Here is a 13,156-nt window from a genome sequence, read left to right as displayed (position 1 = left end):
ACAACATCCAAATACATATTCAGAAACTGGGATATAATATAAGAATTTAACTAAGCTGTGATCAAATGATTAAAATTAACACATTGACTTGATGAAAACATAGCGCAGTGGTCACTTTTTTCAATTTACAACAGAAATATTTTCTGTATGGGTGAGATTTTATCCGAGGTCAAGGAGATTGGAGATCAAGCAACATTTTGACTTTCTAGTACCAGTAGTAATGAGGAATCGCAATCAGTAGTAATGAGGAATCGCAATTCGCAATCATAAAAGTAAGGTTGTACAAATTAATGAATCTCAATTATCTTAAAGCTAGCGACTTCGTGAGTAAAATCCTTGTATTGTAGATCCATGGGAGTGTAAGACATCAAGTTTCCTAATCATACACGATATTGTTAAAAATACAGTTACTGATATGCAATTAACATAAAAATTCAACGTTCAGTAAAATTGAATCTAAACATATGGAATGTAAAAACAATAGGTCAAAGGTCAGTCAAAAAAAGCTGCGCACATCTCTGCGGACGACCTAAACCGTGAGCAATTGCAATGGAGACTTAGCAGCAGCCATGTCTGCCCACATCTCTCCCCGGCCTTTGGTTGTGGGAGAGATAAACCCTAATTCTAATCAACAAACATCCTTTGCTACTCGATTAACCACAAATCAAGATGTCAAAAATTTGATAAAAATTCAGTTAAAACAGATTCACTATGTACATGGAGAGCCTACGATTCAATTCACAAAGGGAGAACGACAGGTTTTCGCACAGAAAGAAGGATTACATCAAGCTGTAATTATTAAGTTCTCATCCAATACACTAGAAGTGAAGGATTTGCGAACAGTTACCTAAACATTTGGGCATCAAAGGAAACTGTTTAGTTGGTTTACTTGCTCGTAGACATATTCTGCTAAGGATAGACCAATATGAAGATTATGTGGTTGCTCTATCAAAATCGGTAAGCTTTTTACCTTTCCGTGGAGAGCAACATCTTTATAGGGTATTTCCTTGGACAATAGATTTCAATTCTAGAGAAGAAACTTCAATGGCTGCAGTGTGATTTCGTTGCCTCGATTATCACCAGATTTATTTGCCAAGAGATCCTTGTTGTCGATGGCATCAGCGGTTGGAAGGCCAATAGCTATTAACAAGGCAACACAAGACAAGACAAGGCCTAGCACTGCTAGGGTGAAGGTGATACTCGATCTTATGGACAAGCTGCCTAAGAGGATGCGTCTCCAGTATTTGGACGAGCAAACCGGCAAGATTCAAGAGGTTTTTTAGGAATTTGTTTATGATAATTTACCTTTATATTGTAACCATTGTAAGCATTAAGGTCATGATGAAAATAGTTGTCAATTGATTTTGAAAAAGAATCAAGATAAAAATCACAAAGATAATGGAATGGTTGTAGATGAACAATTCAATGGTGAGAAATTTCAAGGTGATTTGAGACAAATTTTAAATGAGAAGAAGGTACTAGCAAACATAGATCAAAGGATTGATGATAATACTCGAGTTGCAGATGCAAATAATAATGAAATAACAATTGTGGAAGCCATTAAAAATAATGGAGATGGAGTAGTTGATACTTGTGTTCAAGACGATACTTTGGTTTTGAGTGCAAAGGATGATGTTACTAGTGATTCGATGGTTCCCGTGATTAATTTGGAGTCTGATCTAGCTTCGAATCCTAAACTACCTACTGCTGGTGTTTTATTTGGGAAAAATCCTAGTTTGGCTACGATTCAAGATTCTTGCCAGGCAAATAAGGTGCAACAGTGTGAAGAGAATTTGGATCAAATTTTTGAATCTGGTGGTACATGCGACCATGACTTCACTTTGAAGGACAATGATAAGGAAGGCTGGACTGAAGTACCAAGCAAAACATTTTCTCCAGCCAAACTACAACAACTAGATTGCACTAACCCACCACACAAGGAACAAATGATAAATTGTAAAGATAAAGTGTCAAGGAAGATTGTGTGCTCTAACATCTTTGATGCCCTAATGACCAATTATGATCAAGAGCTCCATGCTTTGTCCAGTCCAATTCTTTAAGTTTCTAATCCAAAAACTACTCTGAATAAAGAAAACTCAATGCTCATACCACATTCCAAAAGGAATGACAAGAGTTTGGTGAAGGAAACGAGTGATTCTAGATGGGCAGATTTAGTTGAGGAAGAGGAGCATGCACCTACAAGGAGTAAGTTAAGTCCTTAAGCACCCATATTTGTGCCTTCAAGTAAGGCAAATCCATCTATGGCAGTGACAATTGATAACTCCAAAAAGATCTTGACCATTAACACCAAGGTATTGGAAATAAGTCATGAACCAGAAGCTGAAGTTTCAAGACGTAGTCCAACTACAACTTATGATAGTGACTTGGGCAGTGAAATGTTTGACGAAGATGATGAGGATGATATGTTAGACATATTATTTGATAAGGTAGCCAAGGATGGAGATCTCTCGCCTAGGCAACAAAGAAGTGGAAGCAACAAAAACAAAAAGAAGACATATGAAAGGCAACATAGTTGGGATGATAAGGTGACTGAGGAATTTATTCCAAGGCAACTACCAATGCGACTAGCAAAGCAAAATCATATGACAGTTTCAACAACACCACGATCCAAAAAGAAGTGATGAACTATCAAGTTTAATTTGTTGGACATATTTGATGAAGAAGACAAGAGGGAAATACTTCAGGTTACTTTACACGGGCAATTCATCTCTTTTAATTCTTACATATATAAAATAAAGTTTGAGGTTGATAACTTAGCTTTATTCTTAGATTTTATATTTTTGCATTATTTAAGCATCCTCATTTGTAGTATTATCACAGAGTGTATTATAAACTCTATGATGGTCATAAAATATCTAATTTTCTCTAGCTCTTATTTTCTTCATGTTTGTTAATTAGTAAAGATTTGTTACCTCATTAAGATTAGTAAGGTAAGGCCTAGCCCCCCTTGTGCTCTTCTCTTTNGCACAACATCCAAATACATATTCAGAAACTGGGATATAATATAAGAATTTAACTAAGCTGTGATCAAATGATTAAAATTAACACATTGACTTGATGAAAACATAGCGCAGTGGTCACTTTTTTCAATTTACAACAGAAATATTTTCTGTATGGGTGAGATTTTATCCGAGGTCAAGGAGATTGGAAATCAAGCAACATTTTGACTTTCTAGTACCAGTAGTAATGAGGAATCGCAATCATAAAAGTAAGGTTTTACAAATTAATGAATCTCAATTATCTTAAAGCTAGCGACTTCGTGAATAAAATCCTTGTATTGTAGATCCATGGGAGTGTAAGACATTAAGTTTCCTAATCATAGACGATATTGTTAAAAATGATATTCAATTAACATAAAAATTCAACGTTCAGTAAAATTGAATCTAAACATATGGAATCAAATAAGAAAGCATATTTCTCTCTATATATAAATAAAATTGTCACATCGTCATGTGATAGTAACTTTACTAATTAGGTTAACCCTCCCTTCCAATTAAGAAAAATATTAGCTTCAAAAATCACGAAGAGCTAGAACAAGTTAGAGCTGATTCTATGTTCACGGGGACTGATTAATTATGAGATGGCCCCGATATAATGATCAATTTTTTTGGTCCATTTCCCAATAATGCGAAACGGCTTAATTATAATTAAAGGGATAATATACCTCTGATCCCTAAAGTATTAAGTAACTTCTTTTTGGTCCTTACAATACATGACTCAACATATTTCATTTTTTAATAAATCAACTTTCTATTCCTTTAGCTAGAAAAATATATTGTATTTTATTTTTTATCGAATTATATTATCATCAAATATGAATTAACTAGGCAGATTTTAACATATCAAATGAATAATTAAATAGTGAAATAATTTATAAATATGGTAAATTTATGGATACCGGAGAGATTAAAAATGCAAAACTTGATTGATTAAGGGGTTGTTTTGTAGCTGATTTAGAGTTGAATTATGCATATATTAAATTTTGCACAAATAATATCATATTTGGTATTTGATTAGAAGTTCAGTTACTAATGCATAAATATTAATACTAGTTTTGATTCAGAATTGAAAAAATCAACATAATAGTATAAGTTTTGAGGAAATTCATATAGTATTTTATGCATAAATCATGATAGAATAATTCCGCATAAAATAATCTAGATTCTACTTTCTAGAGTATATATCAATATCCTTGAATAAAAACAATACATAAATTCTCATAAATAATGCATATATTACTAATATTTACATAATTCTAACTAATTATCTAACCACCTTTAATAATTTAATGCGCTCAATCTTATATTATAGGGATCAAAGTAAAAAGTTATTACTAATACCTAAGGGCCAATCAAAAATTAAGTACTGTATAATTTTATATTGACTCCCATGTGAAAAAAATGACATCTGATTATATGCTTTTCGAAAATATTCTTGTGTTTGCATAAGCTTATTTTAAGTATTTTTAAATATTTATATAAACCCAAAAATGTGTAAATATATAATTTTAAGCTAAAACCTTAAAAGTCAAAGGCAATAAATAAATTTAAGAAAAAGTGTAAACATTTAATTTTGAGCTGAAACTTGAAGCCAAAAAGTCCATTCACACATGTATCTATTAATTTTCTCACACTGAAGAGGCTTGTGACTTGTAAGGCCATTTTTTTGGGAAAAAATCGTGCCGACAGCGATTTTGACCCTGTCAAGTGTCAAGTACTACTCTGTTAAGTTACAAAGTGCTTCCCATTAATGGAAAATGGGGAAGATGGCATCTTCCTTTAATTTCTCTTCCTATTCCAAATCTGTTGCTCTGTTTGCATCACTCTACAGTCTTTATTTCCTCTTGATTTCTGCAAATGTGAGTGGATTTGAGTCACTCTTACAGCTCCTTCCAGCATCTGCTTCTTTGAGGAGCAAATCGGAATCTCTTTTTCAAGTCAACGATTTTGGAGCTGCCGGAGATGGGATTACCGATGACACTAAGGTAAATCCCCTTCATTCAGCTAAAGGTCCCTTAATTTTATCTGCATTCACTATGATTATGTGCTTCATTTAAGAGCCGGTGAAAAATATTTTATTTTCTTATTTGTTCATTGTGGATCATTCTCGAGCCGAGAGTATATCAGAAATAAACCCTCTACATATACATTACCCTCCCTATACCGCACTTGTTGGATTATGCTGGGTATGTTGTTGTTCATTGTGGATCATTAATTGGTCAAAATAGTTGTATTTTTCATGGATATTAGGTGTTACAAGACAATGACTAATGAAAGCAACACACTATTTTTCATGTGAAATCTTCAAAGGGAAGAGAACCAATGGCCAATCACCAACTCTTATTATTTCTCAATGAAAGATGTTACACCTATAAATCCTGTTTATATAGGTTGGTGAAAAAACTAATCTTAGAATGTTAAGGATGTGCAACCCCTGCAGTTAGGCCCACAAACGTAACAATAAGGTTGTTATTGAAAGGATGATTTACTCATTCCTTTTGTACTGTAGTAAGATTGATACATTGAATTAAAAAAATTAGAAAAGGTTTTGAAGAAGAATAGAGCATATATATTTTTTTTTATTGTAATGAGAAAACTAAGCAAAAAACTGCTTGATTTGCTTGTCTTAGTACAACGACAACATACCCAGTGAAATCCCACTAAGTGGGGTGTGGGAAGGGTAGAGTGTACGCAGACTTTACCATTACCTCGTGGAGGTATTGAAAATTTTAAGTCCTTATTGTTTGGTGAGCTAAAAGTTTTTGAGACTTTTTTATGAAGATGGATCACCAGAATGAGAAATACTTAGCTTCAGTTAAGAAGTTCATTTTGTGCTTTCAGTCTTTTAAAGATGTTTGGGATATGGCCTGCTCTTCACCATCACATGCAAAGATTGTCATCCCTGCTGGTTATTCTTTCTTAGTTCGACATATTAATTTTGCTGGTCCTTGCCGGTCAAAGGTGTCTATACGGGTGAGTGCCTAATTGAGATATTACATTTTGTCTAACTCTTTATTTCACTAAATGGTATTCAGGTGTCTTTTTCGATATACACAAGATTGCAGGTACTATTTTAGCACCAAAGGATCCTGAAATCTGGGATGACTTGAATCCACAAAAATGGCTCTATTTCTTTAGAGTAAAACACCTGACAGTAGAAGGAGGAGGAATTATAAATGGTATGGGCCAGGAGTGGTGGGCTCGGTCATGCAAGGTCAACAGAACAAATGTAATTCTCTTCGCCATTGTTTACATCGTGCTTTATGGTTCTCTTTCACAAAATGAATTTGATGTTTCTTTTATTTTGCTAGCCTTGTCATCATGCTCCAACGGTCAGTTCTGCCTTTCCCTCTATGTGATTTTAATTTTGACTTATACATTAGATATCGACTTTCTTTTAGGAAAAAGAATTTTATCTGATGCTTATTTTCGTTGTGGTTCATTAATTAATGGGAGTGCAGGCTTTAACTTTCCACAAATGCAACAACCTGAAAGTCAAGAACATAAAGATCTTTAATAGTCAACAAATGCATTTAGCATTTACTGGTTGCAAACATGTTACAGTATCACAACTCGTAGTCAAAGCCCCAGGTGATAGCCCCAACACCGATGCAATCCACATAAGTTCATCTACACAGGTCAATGTCAAGGATTGCACTATTGGCACAGGTTAGTTGATCGTTAGTCATTACAATTGGAGAGACAGATCATCCGATCACTATTTTGCATTATCGTTGTTTCTAGTTGTAACTTTGCTCAACATGGCTTGGATTACAATCTAACGAATACAATGAATGTTTTGGATGATAAAATTCAGATTTATGGTTCGAATAATGCATTTTATGGGACATAGCTATGTGTTTGCGGAGGTCAAATATAAGGCATTGTCTAGGGGATCTGCAATAGTGGACCAGTAGTTGTAGTTCAATTATTGTTAGTAAAATGTGAAGTCTTTGGATACAATAAGCAGGTAAAATATAAAAAGCCAACTCTTCTTTACGCCAGATCGATTGATACTCAGTTAGTTTCTTCTTTTTAAGTTTTTCTCTCTATTGCCGGATACTCCAGTTGAGGCAATTTCATCATCAACAATGCATTGATTTTGTATGATCAAGGATATTGTATTCACATTCGATCCCCTATCGTATATTTCATTATCTTTTGACTAACGAAGAAACTGAATACAGGAGATGACTGCATATCTATTGTCGGCAATTCATCACGGATCAAAGTCAAAAACATTGTGTGTGGGCCAGGCCATGGTATAAGGTAGAACACTTTTCTATTTTGTTGAAGTTATGTATAAGATGAAGTTTCTAATTAGTTCCCTGTTCTTTTAGCATTGGAAGCTTGGGAAAGTCAAATTCATTTTCTCAGGTTTACAATGTTCATGTTAACGGAGCATCTATTTCCAACACTGAGAACGGGGTTAGAATAAAGACTTGGCAGGTAATCTTGTTTCCATATGCGCATCAGATGAATCTTCAAAACCTCGACACCATTTTTGGTGATCATTCTGCACTAGGTTTCATCTCTAGAGTATAAATTTGCTGACCTACGGTTGCATATCCTAATCGTGTTGTTGGTTTCCCCTTAATGCTTCTTCAGGGTGGTTCTGGGTTTGTCAAAAAGGTTTCTTTCGAGAATGTTTGGATGGAAAACGTCTCAAATCCTATCATAATCGACCAATATTATTGTGATTCTATGAAGCCCTGTTCAAACAAGGTATGTTTTCTACTCCATTTCTTGATTCTCAGTTCAAATTCAGCTTCTTTGGCTGTTCTATAAATTGGTTGCGTGGAAAAAGAGTTTGCTCTTGCATGTCCGTTCTGCATTTTAGCTAGGTATTTAGGTGAGCCTTTCTTAGCCAAGGCCATTTCTGTATTGAGCTTATGACAAAGGTCTGTTGACATAGTAAATTGTTGGCCTACTAGTGAATTAGTGAAGGTAGCTACATCCATGATGGAGTTATTGCTTGAGAACTAAGTGAATATATAATACCCCTTCGTTTCAATTTGTCTGTTTTAAATTGAACTTTCTGCATGACATGGACCACCAGATTAAAGAACATGTTGGTACATTCTACATATCTTAAGTTTGAAGACGAGAAGTTTCAAAAGTCCTATTTGTTTTCTTAAACTATGTACCAAGTAAAAACCAGACAAAGAAATTGGAATGGATCTGATTAGCTCTGTATTAAACTCTTCTTTGATAATTACTTGTTACTTCTGGACTAAATGAAATTAGTAATTTACTGCTCAGCATCTAGGTAGAAGAAATAGACCATCAACAGTATTCCATGTTTGTGTGTGAATGTGTGGGCTAAAACTAAGTGTAACTGTGGACTTGCGCAGACTTCAAATATTCGCATTGACAGCATATCCTTTATGGGTATTAAAGGAACTTCAGCTACAGAAAGGGCAGTAACACTTGCCTGCAGCGATAGCTTCCCCTGCAGAAAGTTGTACTTGGAAGATATTCAACTTACTTCATCTTCTGGGGATCCTACAACATTTTTTTGCTGGCAGGCATATGGCACAACCTCAGGTTTAAATTATCCCCCTCCTTGCTTTCCCTGTAATGACGGCATTCTTCAACCAAAATTTTTATCTAACTGGAGTCAGTCGATTTGATGTCTTCTATTCTAATTGTACAAATGCCTGGACCATATATCAGTTGAAAGCTGCTAAATTAATTGTCATTGATATTCGTTATCCTGAGCAAAGCTAGTTAACTTATCAAACAAGTGGAACAGTTTGGTCCACAACGTACTGATGAGTAGCTTGTCCAAGTACTGATGTTTATTGAAGAAAATTTGAGTGTTGATTAATGGATCTTTATTACTTCATTCATCTGTAAATAAAGTGCTTATTCCTTTTCATGAATCTTCATGAAAAAAGAGAGTATGATATCTAACAAATCGGATGACGAAACAGGAAATGCTTCCATATATATATATATATGTTTCTAAACAAAAGAAAAAATGTTTCTAAACAAAATTATATACCTAAAAGAAGGTATTATAAAAAGAAAAACAATTTCAAGAAAACAAAACTAACTAACAGAAAAATGTAAATGTTACAACTGTGGTGAAGGACATAAAAGTTATGAATGTAACAAGAAAAGAAAAGAGTAAAAATTTGTGTCCAATTGTCCATATTGGACGTTTCTGGAGATAAAATCTGCAAGAAAATTGTCACTGCCTTTAATATATTCAATTTTAAATGAATAAAAGGATAGCAACACCTGCCATCGATGCAATCTTCTGTACTGAGGTTCAGAAGGAAGCTGTGAAGTTGAATCTTCTATTACATCTTGATTTACTGATATTGCTAGATCAGATAAGTGATGTTATTAGTAAATGTCCTTGAAACGATAAACGCTGTGAGACTTAAGAAGTATAGCTATTGCCTGCCTGCAGAAAAATTACATCCGTTTGTAGATTCTTGTTTCGGGTTTTTATCTTAAACATCTCCGCTGGAAAACTATATTACAATGTAGTATACTCTATGAATCTCGTGTTTCTTTATGTGTTCACTTCTTTATATTTTGAATCGCTATACCAAAAATCTTGGCTCTGTTACTATGCGTTCCTTTCAGTAATGCTACATATCATGGTGTAAGAATTACCACAAAATATTAGAATCACGACGTTCTGAAAAAAAAAAAATTGAATCTCAAATTGGGCTCTAGAAACTTCATTTGGAATATGGCCAAACCTACCCTTTTTAGAGTTTGAAAAACATGAAGGTAGCTGAAAGAAAATTGGTAGAACACCGCAAGTGATAAAATGGAATCCCAAAATTAGGCAGATTTAAGTTGAAAGTTGAAAAATGAGAGGGGCACCGGCATAGAGCCTGCCCATGCAGGCTCTATTGAATGTCAAAGTCAAAATCACATGTGCTGACACGCTACTTGCTAGAAACTTGCCCATGCCACATGATTTGAGTAATAATTTGCTACCTACAAAGCAACAGTCAGGCATTTATTTAGGTATAGTAATAAACTAAAAAGATGCCATGCCGATATTCAATACACGTCTATCCCCTTTCTTTCTTCTTAGATTCCTTCAAATCTGTCAATGGTCACAACAGCACGTGGAAATTATGATACTTCATTGAAGTGTATAATCATGTTATTTAAAAGCTTAAATTGTTAGAGAGAACACACTTTCATTATTTAATTGCATTTTCAATGATAATATATGAATTCGAAATAGAATAAAAATCAGAATAATTAGCATCGCACATGAAAGTGACAACCTTGAATCGCCAGAAATGGCGACCAAACATGGGACCTTTCGGTTTTAGTCCATCGCTTATGCCGCAATTTTTTCAAACTTCGCGGCTTAAGAAACGCATTCGTGTGGGGAATTTCAACTACTTACAACTTACAACCATTTTCATAGGCGGCTCTCCTTCAGGCTCCATCTAAGTATTTACCAATTTTATGTCTATCTGTTATATCTTGCCTACTTTTATTATTATTACTATTTTTCTCACGTAGTTATCTGATTAAAATTACATTTTGTCATATTAATTAGTTTGATAACATTAAACATATCATTAGTGACAATTTGACACTATACATCTAGTTGGACATTTTATCATCTACCGTTAACCAAGTGGGGGAAGAAAAAGGATCCCTTCAATTATAATTACCTTATTTTTTTGGCTTGTTTCTGTCACGTGATAAATGATTATCAAGCGCATAATTACAGAGCTTACCTAATTCCATGACACATTTTCTTTTTCCTAAAACACCAAGGGGTCATTTAGTATCTGGTTTAGAGGTGAATTATGTAAATACTAAATTCTACATAAGTAATAGTAATAGTAATAGTGTAATACTATGATAGTTGGTTAGTAGGTGCGTTATTAATATATAAATTAATGTTATATTTGGTTTATAGTTTAAATATTAAATACATAAATCATGAGACAATTCAATCTACTTTAACTTTATACTAATATATCAATAACTTAATCCTATATAACTAATTCATACGGATTACAAACACCCTGATTTAACTATGGTTTTTTCCTTCAAAACAAAAATAATTAGGTAGCTTTCCGGCGTGGATAAAGCGCCAAAAAAGTAGATGGGAATCATATTCCCCACTTTATCACATAATTATTAATTACGAATCATAGAAGAGGAAAAGTCGTATCTCCTATATTGGCGTCTACCTATAAATATGGGTAATAGCCTATAGAAGCAGAGCATTATCAACTCAAGTGTTTTTCTTTCAGAGCAGAGCAAAAATTAACCTAAAAAAATGAGTAGTTCCTTGAATCCCCGTTACTACCGCACAGCCAAAGTGGAAGAAATTGAGAAAAAAACAGAAAGGCCGATGGAGTATTTCACAAGAGAGATACAGAGGCCGGATTCTACGAATATGAGGAAGCCGGCGGCAGCGCCAAAGAAGCTGGAGAGCAAGCCATCGGAAGATATCAATGAAAGTGCGGAGAATTTCATAAAGAAATTTAAACAACAGCTGCTTCTGCAGAGGCTTGAGTCCATGGAGAACTACGAGCAAATGCTTAAGAGGGGAACATAACGACCTCTCTTTCAAAATTATTTTCTCAATTTTTCGCGTGTTATGTATGAATTGTTTCATTGTATTGCTATATGTCTATTGTGTGTGCGGTCAATTAGTAAGTCAGAATTATAAATAACTTGTAGTAATATATAAATAAGAAAAATTATTACTGGGTATGTTGAGATTTGCCTTCTTGCTGCCGTGCTTTACTGCGTCTTTAATTTTTGTTGTGCTGCTTCAGAGATGCATATTTTTCAACATAATTTACTTGCATTGCTTGTTTCTTGGTACTAAAAGTGAAAGATCTTTCTAAAAGAGGTATCCCCTCGGTGCATTTGTTGGATTTATTCATACATAAAAAGACTCATTTCAAAAAGTGTATTCTTCTTTTTGAAAATTTATTTATTTTAAAAAGGTAATCATGAATTCTTAAACTTCGTATCCAATCAAATTATATGCATATGGTAGATATATCCTTCTTCTCAAACAGGATCGGATTTGAGCGGTATGTATTTCTATTTTGTTAATGAGAGATCTGAGTTTAAGCACACGATATGGAGTAACATTTGTTACTTTAACCCCAATTTGGGATTATTATTTTTTTTTGCAAATTCAGATTTGGTCGAACTTAAAAGCAAAAAATATAGGATATGTCTTTCTTGAATGATCCTGTTGTGCAAAAAAGATGATCCCTTTTATGTATATTAAAGGAGATTAGGGTATCTTTATCTTGTCTTGTCCTTTTTGAAAATGTGGAGTTGGAAATCAAAGGAATAAAAGAGGTTATTCTGTAACTTTGAACAACTTTTGAAGGTCGTATCAAAAGCTAGCCAGTACCCTAATTGGTGTTTGTTTAAGTTGTAAATTGTTAACAAAATTCTTTAAAAGCTTTTTGGAAAGATATTAAATTGTCCCAGAAGATTTTATTTATGAAGGGTACTGTCTGTACTAGCTACTAACCATTTCCAATTTTGGCTTTCGGCTAGGCAGCCTTGGTAGCAAATTTGGGACGGATGGAGTAGCAATAAAAAAAAACATGATATTTAAAGCAGGTCGAGCACATTTTCATGTGCTTGACTCATTAAAAAATATCGTATGTGAGAGACTTGTTGAAGATATAATTAAATAAAAAAAATCTACTTTTATCTATACAACTTAAAAAATATCGTATGAGAGAGACTTGTTGAAGATATAATTAAATAAAAAAAATCTACTTTTATCTATACATTCCTAACGTTTACTTATGATAGAAGATCTTGATGATGGCATAGACCCCATTGGGCTTTTACGGAGATTGCTCAGCCTCCCATTTAGGGTGAGTTTGGTATGAAGGAAAATGTTTTCCTAGAACATGTTTTTTTGGAAAATAAATTGATTTTTGACTTATTTTCTCATGTGTTGGTTGGTGAGTAGAAAATATTTTCCGGAAATTTTTTTTAGTGTTTGATATGAATGAAAAATATTTTTGAGAAATATCTTTTATTTTTACTAGAGTAGAAAATAATTTTTGAAATTGAAAATAGTTTTTAAAAACAAACTTAAATTTTTTTGGGGGTGGGGGGTGGTAGGGGATGGGTTAAGGAGGGGTCGAGGG

General features: G+C 33.8%; 2 protein-coding genes across 2 annotated transcripts; both read left to right on the top strand.

Annotated features, from left to right (window-relative positions):
• The first annotated feature begins 4,694 nt into the window (after window positions 1-4,694).
• LOC125857932 (probable polygalacturonase At1g80170) lies at window positions 4,695-8,850 on the top strand. Its single transcript, XM_049537592.1, has 9 exons — window positions 4,695-5,005; window positions 5,862-5,993; window positions 6,079-6,249; window positions 6,332-6,352; window positions 6,482-6,689; window positions 7,208-7,289; window positions 7,361-7,469; window positions 7,629-7,745; window positions 8,375-8,850. The coding sequence occupies exons 1-9, from the start codon at window positions 4,778-4,780 to the stop codon at window positions 8,651-8,653; spliced, it is 1,347 nt and encodes a 448-aa protein (XP_049393549.1). The 5' UTR covers window positions 4,695-4,777; the 3' UTR covers window positions 8,654-8,850.
• Window positions 8,851-11,209: 2,359 nt separating this feature from the next.
• On the top strand, window positions 11,210-11,735 carry LOC125857973 (pathogen-associated molecular patterns-induced protein A70-like). Its single transcript, XM_049537633.1, has one exon. The coding sequence runs from the start codon at window positions 11,299-11,301 to the stop codon at window positions 11,578-11,580; it is 282 nt and encodes a 93-aa protein (XP_049393590.1). The 5' UTR covers window positions 11,210-11,298; the 3' UTR covers window positions 11,581-11,735.
• Window positions 11,736-13,156: the final 1,421 nt, after the last annotated feature.

This window comes from Solanum stenotomum, chromosome 3, assembly GCF_019186545.1.
Source record: "Solanum stenotomum isolate F172 chromosome 3, ASM1918654v1, whole genome shotgun sequence".
NCBI lineage: Eukaryota > Viridiplantae > Streptophyta > Magnoliopsida > Solanales > Solanaceae > Solanum > Solanum stenotomum.
Note: the sequence above shows the minus strand (reverse complement) of the source record. Positions and strands in the feature narration are given on the sequence as shown.

Coding starts and splice junctions, on each gene's coding strand:
- LOC125857932 (XM_049537592.1), top strand. CDS start 4,778: ATGGGGAAGATGGCATCTTCCTTTAATTTCTCTTCCTATTCCAAATCT. Junction 6,250..6,331: donor GCAAGGTCAACAGAACAAAT/GTAATTCTCTTC, acceptor TTATTTTGCTAG/CCTTGTCATCATGCTCCAAC. Junction 6,690..7,207: donor GGATTGCACTATTGGCACAG/GTTAGTTGATCG, acceptor AACTGAATACAG/GAGATGACTGCATATCTATT.
- LOC125857973 (XM_049537633.1), top strand. CDS start 11,299: ATGAGTAGTTCCTTGAATCCCCGTTACTACCGCACAGCCAAAGTGGAA.